Source organism: Mya arenaria, chromosome 10 (assembly GCF_026914265.1).
Source record: "Mya arenaria isolate MELC-2E11 chromosome 10, ASM2691426v1".
NCBI classification, from domain to species: Eukaryota; Metazoa; Mollusca; class Bivalvia; order Myida; family Myidae; genus Mya; species Mya arenaria.
In genome coordinates, this window is record NC_069131.1 from 48377336 (window position 1) to 48398715 (window position 21380).

Sequence of the window (21380 nt, forward strand, 5' to 3'; positions counted from 1 at the left end):
ATTCTTAATGGAAGCCCTGTGTATATAAATAAAGTAGACTGTGGTAGTGTTGTGATTTTCAAATTCTTAATGGAAGCCCTGTGTATAAAAATAAAGTAGACTGTGGTAGTGTTGTGATGCAGGGGTTTGCTTGTCAGTTGGATTTCATAGGTTGAACATATGCTTGAGGCATTTTTTATGGCCTCCGAATATAGTCATTGGTAATGGTTATGTATGAAAGAAAAATGTAGCATGATTCTTTGTAAAGCTTTTCTTTGCAATTCAATTCATTGACCTTAAAATTAGAATTAATTAAATTAGAAAACCAGGTCTTTTCTGCCCATTCTGGATAAAAGACCATAGACAAGTTTCTTTCATATGTTTATTAAGTGTGTCATATTACAAATGTCCAACATGTTCCATATGAATATTTATGCGAAAAACTGCAGAAACAAGCTCAGTAGCAAAAAGTTTCAATACTTAGCCTGAAATATATAATGGAAATAAGACGATTACACATGTCATGCACCTGCATTATTATCAGTAAGACATTGCAAAACAATGTTTTTCTATGGTTTCCTTGACATTTAACAGGGTATGGCTGGTATGCGGGGAGGTTCTGGTCGACTGACCCCTTCAGGCCAGAGTGACTCAGGACAGAATCAGATGCCCCCACAGCTTTCGACACAAGGTATGGTATGGAGAAAACTTCCATATGCAGGTTTTTTCTAGGCATCCTAAGGATAAGAATATTATGACCCATTCTTGATGGAACAGTCCTTAAATTATCAATCAGAACTTTCAGTGTTGACTGTACTCCTGAAAATATAATTCCCAATTGAATGATTTTAGTGTTTATTTTTTCCCCAAATATTTTAGCAATTACTTGTTCTAATACAAATACCAAAAAAGGCCCGATTGGTCATAAGATCTTGATGAGAGAATCTCAGTAAAATTTAGGCCACAAAATGATTTCGGTGCAGAATTTGCATAGCTCATACCGGAGTTTATTTCAAATGTTAATATTTTTCTGTAGGAGCCCAGTACCAGATCCTAGCGCCAGCCTATTATGACCAGAATGGTCAACTGGTTATGGGGAATCCCCGGGGTATGCCCGGGGCCTCAATGCGTCTGGTATCCCCTGCACCGGTTCTCGTCTCAGCAGGCAACCAACAAGGTAGGTGTCGTGTGCTGTTTGTTGCATTTATTAAAGGTGCACAATATAGGTTGATGGAAAAAGAAATGTTTTATTTGAATGCACTTTCATGTTTTACTCATTTGTCTTAATTGATTTAACAAAAACAGTGTGTGATTTGTGAAGAGATTTATAAATATTAGCAATATTTTAGGGAATTTGTGGCTACATAGTGATTAATTTAAAAAACATTTAAAAAGGCTAAGAGTGTTTTATATATACACAAATCATATGCTTTTTTTTGTTTTTATCATTTTAAGTCAAATGAGTTAAACATGATGATGCCATGCAAAAATGGCATCAGCCTATATTGTGCGCCTTAAAAGGATTATGGTGTATAACTGTTTTATTGTGTATATCAGGAGATTTGACTTCCTTGCAGTGTTTGAATCTTAGATATGGTTTAATTTCTCATTTCCATGCTAAAAATTTCATATATAATTCTTTATGTTCTCAGAATATGTTAAAAATATAAACCCAAACTAGGCCTCTAAGGTTGCATGTGATAATTTATGATTTTAGGACATAGATAAAATGATAAAAGTTTCGTAGATTATCATTTATCGTTAGGAGTTTGAGTTTGATATCCAGAAAACAGAATGTTTGGGTTTTGCATAATATAGCGCTAAAAACTAGGGCTTTCTACTGGCTCTATGGGATTTGGGTCATAGCCAAGAAATAGGGAATTTCAAAGAAACACAGATAATCCTTTTTCAAGTTAATGGTTGCATAATCATTTTGCTGGCAAAACCCCCATCATTGTTGGCTAGTTTTTGTCTGATTTTCATCAAATTTCTTTATACATAAGTAGGGACAACCTGATTAGTACTTTGACAGTAAAATGGGGGAAGATATACAAAATTGGGTGAAATATACAGTAACAATATAATTGGCAGCTTGGTGAATGGGGCCGTATTGCAGCCATGAGTGATAGATAACATATTTAGGTGATTTTATTGAAGCATCATCTCGTACAGAATGCTACATGACAAGAGCAAGGGCCTTTGACTTAGTGAAAATACTGCATCAAAAATACCATTCTTTTGACCAGGCAGCATCTGGGGTGTTTCCATCACTTCTGTGATAGCTCTAAATGTTTAAATACCTAAAAATGCTGAAAGCTTGAAAACCCACCCAATGATGTTTGAGTTCTGGACCAAAACTTTTTTGTTGGCCTAAGTTGGTTGTCGTAGATTTATAAATAATTAAGACTTTAAAACAAAAGTTGTTATTTTTTGCATGGTGTTCTACCCTCTTTTTTGGCTTTTGGGCATTGTTATCCTCACAGTATCTTCATACTAACCTCAGTTGGTTGTAACCATATTATTAACGGATACCTCAACCAGGTTAAAAGAAAAAAAACAATTCTGGAATCTGCTGTTCAAATTTGGCAACCAATTGAGACCTTCATCAAACTCATAAAAGAGCTAATTTTATAAGATGAATAATTGTGTTTAAATCATTTAAGTTATCTTGGGTAGTTTTGATTTGTGTTTAGCCGTATGTTGCTACTGCAGTTAAACTGTACAGTTTTTAGTGTGTCTGTTGTATGTTTTTACATGAAAAAAGACTAGGTCACTAAATTTTCACAAATTATAATTTCAGATTGTTACATAATTGAATTGCACTAAGGAGTACATGTTGACATTTTTTTTGATATGCCCCTCAATAAACTCAGAGACACAAATACATTTTTTGTCTGCAGTGCTCTTGAAATTGCAGAGACAAACAAAGTGTCCCATCACTAAAAGAATGATCATATGAAATTCTCATAAAAGTTGTAGCTGAAGAGTTTTGAGATCCATAACATTGATTGAACCATTGTTCAGATAGAAGATTGATTCCAGGGTTGTGTTTATATACTAACCTGGTTGTTCTGTGTTGGTGATATAGGGGGCAATCTTGGTGGTAATCCGCTGCGCCTACTGACCACCCAGCCCCAACAGCTGGCTGCCACCCCACCCATCTTCTCCAGCAGTAACAGCAACACCCAACAAAACTCACTGGGTAAGCACCCCACCCATATTTGCCAGCAGTAATAGCCAAACCCTACAACTCCCTGGGTAAGTGTTTGAAATAACCATAAAATGTGTTAAGTCCTTGACTTGACCACATTTTCAAATTGGTATGTACCTGAATCAAGCTGAATACATACTTGGTTAGTCCTTCAATTGACCACAAAACTCTGGGTAACACTGTCAATACCTTTTTTACTAAATAATGCCCAGTGGCCAAATACATAAAGCCTCTTACTGAAATTTTAACAACAAATATTTCAATTACCTTCTATTTTCCAACAAAATTTAATCATATGCCATAATAAGTTGAATCTGAAGGTATTAAAATAACTCTGTCTGTCAGTGACTGTAACATTCTTTTGTATGGACTGATTTTAAAATCACACGCCACATGTGTTTGACATACAACGATGACATGTAGCGTGCAAGACCCATGTCCCTACCTCAGTTCAAGTTCAAGGTCACACTTAGTGTTAGTTTACTATGAAATGCTGCATATGAAGTGTTTTTCTTTATATTCAGCTGGGAATATTTTCAAAACTTTAAGATGCTTTATCGGCCCCTGTACTTCTATCGTTTACCCTTGGACAATAAACTGGCAAAATAGTTTGGTGTTAATCAAATGTGACTCATGAGTGCTAAGTACTTGATTAACTTCAAAACATGCCTGTGAAGCCCTTGAGTTGACCATAATTCTTGGCTGGGTAAGTAATCGAATTATTCCCAAAACCCCAGGGGTGAATCAACACTTGCAGTGAACTCATTCTGCAGGTCCGGAAACATCCTTTAAAAGTGATGAAGTAAGTAAATTAAGAAGTAGCCTAAAAATTCCAGAATGCAAGTTCAACCACACCAGGGTTTCCACGGTAATGGAAAAGCAAGGGAGAATGATTTTTTTTTCAAGATCAGGAAATGGTCAGTGAATTTTGGGAAGTAGGCAAAAGTCAGGGAAAAGCCCAGTAAATTTGGATCCAGAGATGAAGGACTATGGATACAAGTTGTAAAATAGCAGAAAGAAGGAAATATGGCTAATGGTAATGAATGGTGAGTGCCGAAAGGAAAAATTGCATTTTGGTGAGGGAAATATCCGGGAATTTAATTTTTCTATGGTTTGTGGGAACCCTGTACTTACCTGGAACTTCAAATGGAAAGGTTTAATAATAGCTTTGGGACCATGTACTATTGCGATCAATGGAATTGTTTAACCAGTCCTTACTGTAGTAAATTTGTGCATGTTATCACTCAAAACTTTCCACTAACATTGTTGTATTACAAAAAATGCATGGAATACTAACATAATAAATATATAAATCTGCAATGCATGAATGATATAATGATGTTTTGTAAGAGACATGGAGTTCACCAGTTGATTTGATGTGAGTAGTAGTTACATTGTCTGCCTTCCACACTTGGATGTTTACCAGTGAATGTATAAAGCTACAAGCTTGAGAGTTAGTATTAGCATCATGAACACATGTATTTTATGATGTAAAAAACGTCACCTTTACCTACAGCAATGAGTATTTGAGTTTCTCTGGTAACAAAAGTCAGTCTGTGGAGTTACACTTCAGCCTCAGAGCAATTGAAAATAAATTTTACTTTTGCCTACCTTAAGGTTGCAACAGTCATTCTGGGGTCTGCACTCAGGCCTTAGAGCTTTTAAAAATAAATAACATTGCAAACCACAAGGGAACACACTCTGGTCTAAGACCAATTGATAATTAATCTCACCTTTGCCCACCACAAGGATATAACATATAGTTCGGGGGCTGCACTCAGGAGTCAGATTGATTTGACTAGGGATAACACTCCAGTCTTGGGGGACTTTGAAAATAATTGACTTATATCTTACCCCAGGTTACAACAGCCAGTCCGGGGGTTACACCCAGGTGTCCTCCAGTCTTTTCACCCCGATCAGCTCAGGGCTCACTCAGCAGAGTAACTATGGCAACAGTGGGCTTGGCAGTCTGGGCTCTAGCATGCAGAGTGTGGGATCTGACCAGTCTTTTGGTGAGTGTAATGGGAGACAAGGAAGGGGGTGAAATGTACTTTGTGTTATAAAACCCTTAGTTAAATTATGTGTTCTATAATTATGTTGAGGTCATTATGTATATTGCAGAAGAACTTTTCTTTTTAAATAGTAAATAGTCACTTTATTCAAAAATGCAAGGCAAACTATAATGTTAGTGAATAGAGATCCCTTTTTCTTCTAGAACATTTCAGAATTAAGAGTTAATACATGCATATGATTATTATCAGACTCTCTTTTCATTGTAGGTAATTTTTCTAAATCTTTGCCATTTGCAGGTCTGGGGAGTGGTCAACGCCGCGACTCATTTGATATCAAGGCACGTCAGATGACCCCGATAAACCAGTACTATGGTTCCCTGGGTAATCTGGGCTCTCCTGCTGGACCCATGGGCCTTGTGCAGCCTGGGCAGTCCATGACCCCACCCCTCTCAGGTAAGCCCCATCCCATGGCTGCGTTTTCCATGATCTCATCATGACAGCCCAACAGCCTTGTACAGTCTAGAGAGACCATCTTCCCTAGCTTTCATGTGAACGACCCTCATCAAACCAAACCTTTGTTCCCTTAGTAATCTGGACTCCCCTGCTGGTCCCATAGGCCTAGTGTAGCCAGGATTGCCGTGACCTCGCCCCTTTCAGGTAAGCCCAGTCCCATAGCTGCCTTATCCATGATCCCATAAGCCTGTAACTACAGCCCAAAAGCCTTGTACAGTCTTGACAGCCTTTCCTCTATAACTGCCTCGTACACGACTTTCTAAATCCAAACCCTAGTTTCCTTGGTAATCTGGACTCCCCTGCTGGTTCCATAAGCCATGGTTTCCTAGACAGTCTGTGATCTGCTTACACACGTAAATGCCATTTACTTGACTCAAATGTCCCCCGTCGCTTTATACAGCTCTGTGCTCATGTCTCTGTGCTAGTAAAAAAGGAGGAATTAGAGATTGTTTAGTGTTCATTCCTCCAAATTAAAGTTTGCGTTTATAATGTTCTTTAATGTAAAATGGCAGATGATTACAGTAATTTGACACCTCTTATGGGAGTACACTGGGTGTACAATGAATACAACCTAGCTTGGCTAGTATGCAATGATGCCATATTTCCTGTAAACATGTCTTATCGCAAATTTTCATAAATATAAATACATGTTTCCACATGACATTTACCACGACAATTACCACGGTGTTTCGTGTAATCTTAGCTTTAGCAAACTGCCTTATACACGACCCTCATCAACATATGCCAGAGTAGCCTTAGTGATCAAGGCTCCCTTGCTGGTTTCATTTGGTAAGCCCAAAACACCTAGCTGCCATTTACTTAACCCTTTCCAAGGCCCCTGCTGGCCTTTTACAGTTCATAGTCCATGTCTTTGTAAAAGAAATAGTGAAGCATAAATAGAAAGTTTTGATTTCATCCCTTAAAATTCAGGTTTGTGCCTATAATATTCTTTATTATAAAATGGCAGATGATTACAGTAATTTGACACCTCTTATGGGAGTACACAAGGTGTACAATGAATACAACCTACCTTGGCTAGTATGCAATGATGCCATATTTCCTGTAAACATGTCTAATTGCAAAATGGCATAAATATAAACATGAACCCTTACCTGGAACAGCCCCATTCCCAAATTGCTTAAACACACCCTCATCAACAGGTACCATAGTTGCTTTGGTAATCAGGGCTCCCTTGCTGGTTTCATGGACCTTGTGCAGCCTGGACAATCTGTTGCCCCGCCCCTCTTAGGTAAGCCCAATACACCTAGTTGCCACTTACTTGATCCTTTTCTAAGGTTGCCTGCTGGCCTGGTACAACTCATAGACCATGACTGTATACAAGTAAGAAGCAGTTCGATATTATTTTGTGTTCCTCCCTCAAAATTCAAGTTTGTGATTTTAATGTTCTTTAATGTAAAATGGCAAATGATTACAGTAATTTGACACCTCTTATGGGAGTACACTGGGTGTACAATGAATACAACCTAGCTTGGCTAGTATGCAATGATGCCATATTTCCTGTAAACATGTCTTATCGCAAATTTTCATAAATATAAATACATGTTTCCACACGACAATTACCACGGTGTTTTGTGTAATCTTAGCATTACACTGGTCCCATGGGTCTTGTACAACCTGGACAAGATATATGACCCCACCCCTCTCTGATAAGCTCCATTTTCCATGCTGGCATACCTGTTACTACAATCAACATCAGTGCTGTGGTTCCCTGTGTAGTCTCAGCTCCTGTGTTGAACAATGGGCTTTGTAATGCCTGGACAGCCCTAACCCAAACTGCCTTATACACGACCCTCATCAACATGTGCCAGAGTAGCCTTGGTGATCAAGGCTCCCTTGCTGGCTTCATTAGGTTAGCCGGAAACACCTAGCTGCCATTTACATAACCCTTTCCAAGGCCCCTGCTGGCCTTTTACAGTTCATAGTCCATGTCTTTGTAAAAGAAAAAGTGAAGCTTTAAGAGAAGGTTTTGATTTCATCCCCTAAAATGCAGGTTTGTGCCTATAATATTCTTTATCATAAAATGGCAGATGATTACAGTAATTTGACACCTCTTATGGGAGTACACTGGGTGTACAATGAATACAACCTAGCTTGGCTAGTATGCAATGATGCCATATGTCCTATGAACATGTCTTATTGCAATATAAATATGATTCCACTTGATGGTTCCCTGTGTAAACTTAGCATTAAGCAGCTCCCATGGGCTTTGGCTTGGCTAGTCTTGGCTTCTATGCCTTTGCCATGGGACTTGTACCACTTCTCCCAGGAAAGTCCCAGTCCATACCTGTTGTGTGTATAACTCCTATCAGCCAGGGCTAGAGTTCTCTGGGTAATCCGTTCTCCCTTGTACGACAAAACAGTATATGAGCTGGCCCCAGGTAAACCCATCCCTCCATCCACCTCATAGTTTACCCTTATCAACCATTACTATGGTTCCGTGGGTAGTCTCGGCTCCCCTGCTGACCCCTGAAGTATTGTACAACCAGGACAGTCTATAACCTGCCTCCCTCCTGTAAGCACCCACCCTTAGCCCCATTTCTATCCCTCAAAATGCTAGTGTGTATTTATTTACTTGATTGTAAATGTTTTAGATGCATATGGCAGATGATTACAGTAATTTGACACCTCTTATGGGAGTACACTGGGTGTACACTGAATACAACCTAGCTTGGCTAGTATGCAATGATGCCATTTTTCACTGAATTTAACATCTACTGCAAACATTTTATTGTTATACCAACTAACTGTGGTTTTAGTCCATTTCTTTTGCAAATTGCTAGACAACTTTGTATGTTAGTATAAACAATGTCTACAATCCTGGCTATGATTGATTAAAAAACTGCCAACTAAGGGGCTTCTTTCTTATTCAGGGCTGGGTAATGGAGGTCGGTTGTACAATGCAGCCCCTGGGGCAGAGGCAGCAAAGTTCCGGAGTGGGTCGGTGGGTGCCAACAGTATGTTTGGTTCCTTGTTTCCTGGAATGCAGTCACGCAGGTAGGTGTAGACCTGACTTTAATGTTATATGATTGTAAGAAAGCAGTTATTTGCTCACAAATACCATAGTATCTGAAATCTGTCTGACCCCATGAAACAATTTGATGAAATGTGAGACAGAACTAAATCCATGTATCCAAATAATTGTACATCTGTCTTGCTTGCAGAGTGACCACAAGCATGTCGAAGGAGGCGACTGGGCGGTCTAGGCTGCTGGAGGACTTCAGAAACAACAGAATTCCAAGCCTCCAGCTGAAAGACCTCTTAAACCATGTTGTTGAGTTTTCACAGGACCAGCATGGCTCTAGGTAGGGTCTCATTTGCAAGAAGTTTTGTTGGTGAGAGGAGTTGGGCTTTGTGTATGGAAACAGAAACAACCAACTAGTATTCTTCAGCTAAAATACTTCCTAAACCATTTGTGGATTTTAAATAGGATCACCAAGGTTCTCTTTAGGTAGGGTTTAAATTGCAACTAGTTGGGTCAGGGGAGTAGGGCTATATTTGGATAAGAAACAACCAATTCCAAGTCTCCCACTTAAAGACTATCATGTAGTGGAGTTTTCAGTGCCAGCTTGGTGCTACGTAGGGATTAAAATAGGGCAGGAACAATGAAGTATTTTTGAATTAATTGCAACTTAATTGGTGAAGAATACGAATATGGCAGATGATTACAGTAATTTGACACCTCTTATGGGAGTACACAAGGTGTACAATGAATACAACCTAGCTTGGCTAGTATGCAATGATGCCATTTTTGAAAAAGATATTGTTCAATCTCATTTAACTTTGTATATTGAAATCAGGAATGAATCTCAGATGTCTATCTTAAAGATCATATGCACACTTACTCCCAAAAAAGCAGTACCACAATTAATGCAATTGTTGTAATTGACCGAAAAGGATGAATAAATATCGAAAACAATGTTTCTTACAAAGGATACCGTGATTAATTTGAAAGAAAGGTGCAGAAATCATGGTATTTCTACCATATGAGATGATAATAGATCACAGTAAATATTTTAGCACTCAACAGTCATTTAATATTTTTGCATTTTCAGCTATCAAATACATGGTTACAATCTTGTTGTCTGTAATTAATTTTTTCCATAAATGCATTATATTTTAAGAAGTTAGTATAACTCAAGTTTTACATGTATGCCAAGTACTTTGAAGTAGGCCTCTTCTGCCCGGTATGGATTTGTTTCCATAATGATTGTGAGGCTTAAAATCATAAATTTCCAGCCATAACCCCGTTTTGAGCATTAACTGCATTTCAATTAATATTGGAGGAGCGTTTATTGTATAGATTCTCCTTTAATTTTAAGAGTGTCCAAGAGCACTCTTAAGCAGCGTTAATGTTTAGAACCAAGGTATTCTATTAAAGTATTCCCCAGATCCTTAAAAGATTCTTGTGCCAACATTCACTCATGTTTTGATCTCATTTTAAGGAATATATTTTGAAATATATTTTGAAATACGTTTTAATATATTTTGAAATACGTTTTAAATGTTAAATCATTATTTTATTGTTGTCAATAGTAAATGAAGGTAAGGTTTGACTTTGAATAACAGGGAACGGACAAGCGACTTTGTTGGAACTTTGGAATAATCTATGTATGTTGATAGGCAAACTCATGAAGAATTCAATATGGCAGATGATTACAGTAATTTGACACCTCTTATGGGAGTACACTGGGTGTACAATGAATACAACCTACTCAATGATGCCATTGTTGAAAAAAAAGATATCGCTCATTTTCATTGAGTAAAGTATATTGAAGTCCGGAATGAAAAGGTTAAGACTGTCAGAACCATTGAGTTCTCTCACGACCAGCTCAAGAATCAAATAATGTATGCTTACATGTAGTTTAAGAGTTAGACCCTGTTACTGACTGCATACTCCCATCACCTTAAGCATGTTTGTTTATAAAAATGATATTTATTCACAATAGTAAAGAAAATTTGAAACTGTATATATCCGTTTTAATTGATATATATATATTTCAACATTGTTTTCAGGTTTATCCAGCAGAAGCTGGAGCGAGCTACACCTCAGGAGAAGGTCATGGTGTTCAATGAGATCCTCTCAGCTGCGTACAGTCTTATGACAGACGTTTTCGGAAACTATGTGATCCAAAAGTTCTTTGAGTTTGGTACACCTGAACAGAAACAGACGCTGGCTCAAAGATTAAGGGGTCATGTGCTGCAGCTGGCTCTTCAGATGTATGGTTGTAGGGTTATACAGAAGGCATTGGAGTCCATCCCCGCAGATATGCAGGTAAGAATGGGGCTATTGATATTTGAGATATTCGCCAAACGTGTCTCAATTTTGGAATTGTTTGAAGTTAATCCCTTTGACAGTGGTTGAAATTAGCTTGTATACACATGCAGTCTCATTTGCTGGGTTTTAAGGCGCTAAAAGCATATAACTCTGAATAGAGAGAGAACAAGTTCTGTCCATTTTGCACTGGACCCTTCTATTGTTACAGTAATGGAATTTGAAATATTGCTTTTGAACGCAGTTTAATTCTTGATGCAATGAAATAAAAAAATTGACACTTTTTGATTAACTGTTTTCAGGTGGAGATAGTGAAGGAGCTGGATGGGCATGTGCTGAAGTGTGTCAAGGACCAGAACGGAAACCATGTGGTACAGAAGTGTATTGAATGTGTGGACCCCCCTAATCTCCAGTTTATCATTGATGCTTTCAAGGGCCAGGTGGGTAAACCTTTTCATCGTAGAATACAGATGGATTGCATAAATTATTGTGCCATGGATAGTGTCTGAGATAAAAGCCACTCATTTATTTTCACCACCTGCACAATTCCAAGTCCAATCATTCTAATCATTGTTGTTGTTTTTATTCGAACAGGTCCAAATTGGTACACTTTCACTAATTTATGTTAAATGAAAATTTCAAATTCTAAAAAGATTGAAGCTAAAACTGACATTTCAGTGTTAAGCTCTTTCAACAAAGTATCAAAACACACAAACACATTGAAGAAAAGTATATAAACAAGGGACTATAAAAATAGTAGGGTCAGAACCTATTTCGTCAGTAGGGTCTAGTTACCCGAACCAGAATAAATGTTTTTAGTTCTTGCATCAAGGTGATGATTTCTTTCCACCAGGTGTATACTCTCTCGACTCACCCATACGGCTGTCGGGTCATACAGCGTATTCTTGAACATTGCACGCCCGACCAGACATGCCCGCTACTAGACGAGTTGCATGAACATGTGGAGCGCCTCGTGCAGGACCAGTACGGAAACTATGTCATCCAGCACGTGTTGGAGCATGGGAAACACGAGGATAAGAGCAAGATAGTCCGGGAACTTGTTGGCAAGGTCCTCCTGCTCAGTCAGCACAAGTTTGCCAGGTATGGGGTTGTATTGTAACACTATCCCTGTGATAAGGAATAAAACTCTCTAAAATTATATATTAATTATGTGATAATGGTTTAGTATTGTTCTGGTTTAGCTTGTAAGATTTTGGCCAGCAGTTGGTTCTATTCGAGAACACCTTTTTCCACTATATATTATATTGAATGAACATTCAAATATAACATCTTTAAGAAATCTTTAAGACATACGTTCTGATTGTTGTGTGTGTTTCAGTAACGTGGTGGAGAAATGTGTTTGTCACTCGTCGCGTAGTGAGAGGGCAACCCTGATAGAAGAGGTCTGCTCCATGAATGATGGGTAGGGAAACTTAGTCTTTTGTAGATACTTCATATTGGGTTGTTTATGATGCCGAAATTCATTTCCTGTAGCTGACAATTTGGTAAAAATGAGTCTTTATTTTTTAGCTGACACTTGTTTATTCAAGTAATTGATAAAATCATAATACTACATGCTTTGGGATGGGTATATGTTGGTGAGGATGACAGTCCCAAATGGGTTCGGGACAGGTGAAATATTTTTCTTCACATCATCTGAATTACCATGCATTACCAGATAACAACTGTTTCCATCATTAAAAATACAACACTTGCAAAGACAGGTTCGCACAGACTTGAAAAGTACTTGAATTTTAGGCTGCTGGGTGAAAAACCCTTAAATTTGCAAAAAAACTAGTTAAAACTACTTGATTTTTTATTTTGCCTCGAAATCTGATTGTAAAATGCTTGTGTATTCAGAAATAGTCCTTCACTTTCTTGTTCTGCTCCAAATGACGTGTCTATAGTAAAAGATCTATCTTTACAAAAAAGTTTGATCTTGCAGGATTCTCTGTTGGCTACGGTAGTTGACCTCAACACAATGTGTGAACACTGGATTAAAGTTTAAATTAACAGCAGTTCAGTGTGCAGTCTGTCCTGAAATCTAGCGAAAAGTCATAAAAAAAACAAGATGAATGTGCCTTTCTTAAATACCACCAGTTATACCTCTAAAATAGAATAAAAGTCCTTGAAATCTCTTTGAAAATTTCTTGGTGTTTTGCCAGTCTGGCTGTATGAACCCTGATGGATAAACATATTTTTGTCTGAATAATTAAGCCACAGTTTGGCCTCAATTAATAGTTTGTTAGGAGTTTGTAAACTTTACCGACCCACTCCAAAAATACCAACATCCTGAAATCTTTTTTAGCCTTTTAGTGTTTTTCATTATTGGAATTAAGAGGTATGGAACTTCCATAATGGAAGTATATATATAAATAAAGCTGTACCTTTCTACCCAGCCTAAAAATGTTTGTAAGGAAATGCCTTACAAACTTTTAATTTGTGGCGTTATGTTTTGGATGATATTTGTTATGCAGGGGAGGATTTCAAAATCACTAAATATTACGGCATCATTGCAGAGCCTTGTATACAATGATGAAGGATCAGTTTGCAAACTACGTTGTCCAGAAGATGATCGACATTGCGGAACCCCAGCAGCGGAAGATCCTGATGCACAAGATTCGGCCTCACATCGGCACCCTCCGTAAATACACGTACGGCAAACACATCCTTGCAAAATTGGAGAAATTTCTTCTGAAGAGTAGCGCTGATTTGGGACCCATTGGTATGCCCCCTAATGGTGCCCTGCAGTAGGTGCTGCCTGGTGCCCTGCTTTATTGGCTATTGGATCCCCTATTACTGGTACCCAGGCTTAAGAATTTTGGGGAACTCGTTTCGTTTTAAGATGTTTAGTAGGGTTGAAATGATGAAATTGTGATGTTTTCTTTGAAATATGATATGTATTGTGTTTTTTTACAATGTCAAGAAAATGTTTGAATATTGATGTATCTTAAAAATTGCAGATGATACTTTTGTTGATGTTTTGTTTGTTCTTGTCATTTTGACAGTAGAAATGACACTAAGTTTTGAGAGTCTGCAACATAAAACATAAGGTGTTCTATAAATAAATGAGGACTCTTTGTTGAGTCCAAATATTGATGTGTTGTAAAGTGCTTTAAGAAAAAAAGGATATTTTCTTACACATGAACATTGTCTGTTTAAGGACATAAGTAAGCTTTCGAATTTTGCAAGAATTCTACTGATATGTTTTGAAACTTTATTGCATGTTGTTTTTCTGGTAATTTCATATCTGTTGTAAAAGTAAGTGTTTTTGCACAGTTGATTACTTATTTTGAGATACTGTTTTCGTTAAAGAATGCATGTTCCTGCTGTTGATAAAGAACTGCAAGTTTGCAAATGTTTTGAGTTTGTGTAACTGCAAACATGCAAATGTTTGAGTTCAGGTGTTAGTTATGAAAGGTAGGATAAAGTTGTTGAAGTAATGAAATATTGAGGCATATTCTTATGCCTAGGCTTTACAGCTTGGAATGAAGAGTAGAAATGGCTTGTTGCTGATATTGTTGTTTTATTATTACTAACTGTGTGCTTTTGCTGTTATATGTTATAAAATCATGGTTTGATAGTTCTCATTGTTTTCTTCATTTTCATCATTATTAAGTACAAACTCCTCGCAGTGTAACTTCCCGTACAGTAGATAATCACTGCCACTGTGCAAATCATATGACCATGGATAGATATCACTGATACATGGATAAAGATTGTAGATTATCTTTGTTTTTGAATGTTCTTTTCGTATTTCAAGCTACATTTACCTTGAATAATTGAAATATTATCCAAAAAAAGAGAAAATATTATTTTTTATAATAAAAAGATAGCTGAATTTCAGCTGTACTCGGTCATCATCTATTCTGCTTGTCAGGGAGATCACTGCGTAGGAGATTGTATTAAGAGCTAGAGTTGTCTGCTCATTGCCTTATCTAGCAACCGACTATACAAACTAGATGCAGTTTGTACTCAGTATTGCATAAATATTGCAGAAATTAAACCATATTAAAATAATGCACAGACCCTGATTATAAGCTACCTGCTTTATGTCATACTGGCATTTGTGCTTTTTAAATGGTAACAATTGAAAGCCTTTTGATCTGTGCACATAAACATTTCCGACACCTGTATATTATATGGTTCAAATATTTTTGTTTAAAGCAGATTTAGCATGTTGTTTTCATATTTGACTTTTTTGCATGTTGTATTTATTAGTACTTTTTAGTTAGTACGCTCTTTTGTATAACATTCATACTAGCTATCTCTTGTACAAGTTTCATTATATTTCAGACCAATTTTAAAATCTCTTTGAATTGACTTTTGTCAGAGTTGTAAATAGTAATTCCTAACATATAATCCAGAATGTATATAAGGTTACTGTATGTACATGTATATTTGCACCTTTTACTCTAGATATTAATTTTGATAGAAATGTAGTGTTTATAATATAAGATAATAAGCTTGCTTTAGATGTTTTGTTAATGAACTTTGTAGCTTTACCTATAAGCTGTACATATAGTATGCATTCGATAGCTAAATCTTTATCGCTCATGCGCTGTTGTATTTGAAATGGAGGACCAACATTTGTTTATTATAATTATCATCTATGTCTTTGTACAAAGATCATAATCTTTAATCTTTTCAATTTGGTAAATTTTAATTGCGAATTCTTATTGGTTGTTAATCACTTGAACAACTCTTTTGGTGAAAAGGAATGGATAACACTGTTTTCAATATCCGTTAGTTGTTCTAGAATGGATGTTTTGGTGTAGTTTCTGGTTAACATAGTTTTTCTTGTTACACAAGTTTGTATATATTTGTTTGTTGTACATATTTTTGAGGGTAATATTTGGATCATGTAATGTAGAACATTGTGTTTCAGTTTGAAGTTGCATTTAATAGTATCTCATTCATATGATTTCATTATTAATTTTCTAAAACACTGTGTGGTTTTTTGTTTGCAACTGTAAATATTTCTGCCCTATGAGTATTTGTTGTTTGGGTGAAGGTTATGCCAAAAGGATGTTCTTTTTAAAACTTAACTGCTTTGTTTATAGTGTAAAGTGAACTGTATACATATCTGAGTAATCCTTTAAGGACAACTGTTGAATTACAGTCGGATTGCTTTTGCCTTGAGTTTGCCTGCGGACCAGAATGTTATTAGTATTGATGCGATAGCACTAGCTTGCTAAACAAGTCCTGACCCTCAAAGCACAGTCTTTCCCCCACCCCCAAAATTTAAAACATACAAAGAAAAGAAATGATGTATGGAAAATTAGTTCTCGGTCTGGTAGAAGGTGGAAGTCTTGATGTCAGCAGCTGTACGCCTGAAACTGGTCTATTACAGTTTAATTTACAGATTAAGGAATTAAGCAATGCTTTATGCATGTGAACATAAATGCTGGCACCCCAGTTATTTAGATCAACTCGAATTCAAATGAGTCCAAAGGAATAAGGCATGTTAATTTTATTTTTTTTATAAAAGTCAGTTTTAGTTAAATGGTACATGTTGAAATTGAGACAGACAGGGAAACAAACATTCAGTCCAAGTCAGATAGGTGAAAGTAATCTGACTTGTAGCACCATTAATAGGGTTTTACCCACAATGCATGGTTCCTGTATATGTGTTAGAATTGCCGTTTCATTTCTGTACAGTTTTGAGCCCAATCAAAGTCTTGTAATATACTGTATAGATAAGCCAAATAACCTTGTGAATAGCCTGTAAAAAGAAATGTAGTGATCTTGTTTATAGACAAGTTTTGTATTTTGTAAACAGAATATAAATTGGCAACTTTTATGCCACAAAAGGTTGTAAAATTTGTAAAGTAATTTTTTTTTACAATCCATATCATGATTCAGTATGTTAAATCCCCTTCTATATGTCTATATTGCCTATGTACAAAGTACTTCTCTATTTATGTACAGTTACTGTTTAAGTATTCCAGAAGAAAATATGTCTTTCAAATGTACATACATTTTTTTCTTGCATAAATAATTTTTTTTACGTATTGCAATTTTTTAAAGTGCTTACACATGAGATTCAATAATAGAAATGTAGATAAAGGATAAATCTCAAAAAACCTGTACATAAAAAATAGGTTAATGTCATTTAAATGTTCACATTGTAAATATTTATCCTAGTAACTGTGTATCCTGTCTCATGGTAAATTGATCAAAGAAAGCAAAAGTACTTCATGTTTTGTAAATGAAGGACATCTCTTTGATACTTGCATATTTTCACTAAATAGACGTTTATACAGAAGCATTTATGTTCTGTGTACACGAACATGTGTAGGTTTAATGTTGTGCATAATATAAATATAATCATCTTGCTGATAGAATCGATCTTACTATTTTCTGCTTTCTCTTCAACGTCAAGACCCACAATTATATAACTGTATAAGATAATCCAATGGCTCTTTTATCTGAACAATATAATCTAAAGGTTTTTCTGTTTATAATAATCTTATGTCTCTCTGTTCTTGAAAATAGAATCCAGTGGCTATCTTTTCTATGTATTAAATCTGATGTCTCTCTTTTCTGATAATAGTTTTCTATATATTAAATCTGATGTCTCTCTTTTCTGATAATTGAATCCATTTGCTCTCTGCGGGATAAACTATCCCAACGGCTCTCTTTTCAGGAGAAACTACTCCAATTGCTCTCTTTTCAGGAGAAATTATTCCAATTGCTCTCTTTTCAGTAGAATCTAATCAAATTGCTCTCTTTTCGGGGGAAACAATTCCAATGGCTCTCTTTTCGGGAGAAACTATTCCAAAGGCTCTTTTTTCGGGAGAAACTACTTCAATGGCTCTCTTGGCTTTTGTGCTGATTGGTAAGAAAGTAAACTTAAGACAGATATTACATAATTAGTTGATCAATAATATTGAAAGGAGAGAGTCAACCACATGTATATAAAAGGCTGCCAATGTATATTATCATTTTAGTCCAGTTTTATTCACTCTGACCCTGTATGTTTCTAAATACAGTTTGTTAATGACCCTTTCCTGATCTAGTCATTCCTCTTATGTCGTCTGTATTCTCTGCTTAAAACAACGCACATTTCATTTGTTTATATTACGTCTTCATAACCTGCTAAAAACTTCAAAAACATAGTTAAAGTATGGGTCCTGTGCAATTAGAATTTACTTTGCATTTAATAACAGTTTAAGTACATTAAAGACGTATAGTAATCTCTTTAGTTTGTTTTATATATGTATCTTCGTTCTTTCTTCACCCGCTTGTAATTGTACATTCTTCGTTAAGTGATTCATTATTCTGACATTTCCTCTTGCACCTGTGAAAAGAAGAATCATGTAGAGCAAGTAGAACAGCTTTTACGGAATAGTTGAATCAGTTCATGTAACTAAGATAATAATTATGTAACCTTGAAACATATCATTACATTATGATCCTAATTTTGAGATTCCATCATCATTGTATAATACATACTTTCATATAGTATTTTCTTTGAACTTGTATTTTTGCACATCCTTGAAATTAGAGTATAAGCATCAGTTTTATAGGTGTACACATTTTTCTTGTAAATAGGAAAAGGGGATTTAACGTTTGTGAATCTTGATATGGACTTCAGATAGTATTTTTGTACTAACTACTACAAGAGTTTACTGTTCCTGTATAGCTTTGTATTGAAATGAATGTACATATACCAGATAGGTGAACAAAGTGTAAATTAAACAATCAAGTGATGTCACAATCTAACACAAAAGCCATTCCATGTACATGTATAAAAAGACCACGCAATTGATATGCATCTGTACAGTCATATCTTCATTTGACAGAAAGAAAAAAACTCAATGTAAATAAGATGCAAAGCCATTTATTTAGTATTTTGATTGATTCGGTTGTTATATGTATCTTCAGTCTAGTTGCAGCATTTTGTTGATTCATTTTCATAATCTTGACATTGATGTATGTAATAAAAACAGTTATACTTTTTTCCAGGGTAATTCTTTGCATCAGTGTATATTTTTTCCCCACTTGAAAATGACATGCCTAGTTAACTTCTATCTATTAAATATTCACATGAATGGTTTATTAGAAAATTTTGTATATGTAATTAAAATGCTAGCTTACTTGTGATTATTGAGTTATAAGTCTGCCAAATACTGTTTTATTGTGAATTAAATTGAACTAACAATTGTGTGTATCAATTCTGTTGTTTTGAAATTATTGTTAATTTCAATTAATCAATTCGATAAGTTAATGCTGAAAATACTTTGTAAATAGACACTGGCAATTTTTTCATTGTAGGTGAAACCTTTTTGTATAATTGTAAATCTGAAATCAAGTACTTGTGATGGTGCTATGTTTAAACTGTGAATATCAATCCTGTATAGTTTTGTAGCCTGTTAAGATTTTTTTAAAAAGCAGATAGCTTTAAATTGTTTTTGATTTTTTTTTGTGCTGTTAACGCTTAATTTGAACTTAAAGCTGATGTTGTGGTCTGTAATCGTATGTTTGCATAATTGGGCATCTTCTTTTCTTATTTTGCTGACGGTATTGTAATGGTTATTTAGTACTGTAAATCGAACAGTCTCTTTATGTTATAATGCTCTCAATAGTTCTTCTTATAAGTAAGACGGTATGCTTAAAAGAATGATTATGACATTTAAGATTTAACTATTATTTCTAACAAATTAAACTACATGGAATACATAAGAAGCAAATGCAGTATTCATGGGCTGATTGTTGAGAAATGTGTTAAAAGTTAACAAAGTGATTAATGACATTGTTGTTAACTATCAAACGTGAAGTTGTTTATGACATGCTCATATATTTAGATAAAACAAGTACAATGAAATTGTTGTCTCAAGTCTCAAAGCTTGTTACAAATACTGCATATTACAAGTGTATTCATTACACTTCCAGATCAATAAAGATTTGAAAGTTAACCAAGATGATATTAACAACATTGTTAAATTTAATAAAGTTCTGAACAATTGGCCATATTTTTTACAAGATTGAGAAGTTACCATAATGGAGTTTCTGCTGGAAGGTACGATTTTGATATTATGTCCCTGATTTATGTATAATTGAACAAAGTAAAATATTATTGAGCTGTGGTTAGACAGTGTTTGCCTGGTGTGAGTCTGTGCCATTTATGACTAAAGGTACTCTTCTTTTTTCTAATAATCACCTTTCACTTGTGCATACAGTGTTGATGTAATAATCTGGTCAAGAGAGTTCAAGTATATTGTTATCGATCGGCTAATTGTTTAGAACTGATCTAGATGTCTTTGATGAGGACAACCCAAAGAAATCTCTGAAAAATGTACTCTGGTGGATTCTCTGGTGACATTGGTTAGAATAATTGATATTTAAATGATCGCTTTGTTAGGAAAAATGCTCTGATTAATTTGTATAGGGAACTGGTTTAGACTGAATGAATAATCGAAATAAAGAACGGAAACTGTCATAAAAAAGGTTACATTTATAATGTCAGTATGTAAAGGAATGATCAAACAAACAAGACCAACTTGGATACTCATGTAAGGAAACATAAAGAGAATAAGCCAAGGTACAAAAGACAGAGGCTTTAAGGTTTGTGTCAACTGGCATCATTGAGGTCGATTACAGAAGAGCATGTCTCCTTGCGGTATGCGTTGTTCAACAATCTGTATCATTCATTGTTCGCCTTGAGTGTCGGCAGATAGATGTATGGGCAAATCTACAGTGGTAATAAATTTCTCGTACTGAATTACTGCTTTGTTGTTGATGTACAAGGTCTAACCATTTTCTTTTAACCGACTGCATTACGTGATTCAAGACAGAACGCCATAACGGTTGGTCAGTTGTTTGGTTACAAATGGTTAACTGCTGTCTAGAAAGGCAATGACGGAGGCTCATTAGTTTGTCAGCCAAAAGTACCAAAACAATTCTACAACAGATGGAGGATGCACCAACCGTCTTGCTTTCACCTGTGATTTTGGGTTATTACTTCTTGAATTCCAACACCATTTATTATGGTCTTAATCAGATCAGTGTGGCTCCATAAGCATAAATATTTCAATTAACGGCTTTATCTGCCATCCGCAAACAAAGTTTGAAGAGGTGGTATTGGAGTCACCATACGGTCTTTTGGCAACACTTTGTGGAGCAAACTGTAAATATCAATCTAATGCTTGGTTTACATTACCATCATGTGTCGTAGTGCGCGGTGATTTGATCTGCAGCCATCTCACCTCAAGAATAGCGCGCCCTTGAATATGAATTCACAGTCGGGGTAGTATTTAAAATGAAACTTTAATCTTATTGTCATACACAGGCCTTCCAGGGTTCCTACTTTTTTAACAGCTTCCTACTTTTTTATAAAAAACTCCTACTATTCCTACTTTTTTGAAAA

General features: G+C 35.7%; 1 protein-coding gene across 3 annotated transcripts in view; it reads left to right on the plus strand.

Annotated features, from left to right (window-relative positions):
• The window catches only part of LOC128205458 (pumilio homolog 1-like), a 32423-nt gene extending 11688 nt beyond the window's left edge, over nucleotides 1-20735 (plus strand). For 2 of the 3 annotated variants that reach the window (XM_052907106.1, XM_052907107.1), the window contains 12 exons: nucleotides 574-670; nucleotides 1016-1156; nucleotides 3068-3181; nucleotides 5050-5202; nucleotides 5500-5655; nucleotides 8607-8730; nucleotides 8898-9038; nucleotides 10750-11008; nucleotides 11311-11448; nucleotides 11862-12109; nucleotides 12348-12431; nucleotides 13528-20735. In XM_052907106.1, coding sequence (XP_052763066.1) covers nucleotides 574-670; nucleotides 1016-1156; nucleotides 3068-3181; nucleotides 5050-5202; nucleotides 5500-5655; nucleotides 8607-8730; nucleotides 8898-9038; nucleotides 10750-11008; nucleotides 11311-11448; nucleotides 11862-12109; nucleotides 12348-12431; nucleotides 13528-13762 — 1890 coding nt within the window. In that variant the 3' untranslated portion in view covers nucleotides 13763-20735. The remainder of the gene's footprint in view (nucleotides 1-573; nucleotides 671-1015; nucleotides 1157-3067; nucleotides 3182-5049; nucleotides 5203-5499; nucleotides 5656-8606; nucleotides 8731-8897; nucleotides 9039-10749; nucleotides 11009-11310; nucleotides 11449-11861; nucleotides 12110-12347; nucleotides 12432-13527) is intronic. The other variant, XM_052907108.1, reaches the window with a different exon arrangement.
• The last annotated feature ends 645 nt before the right edge of the window (nucleotides 20736-21380 follow it).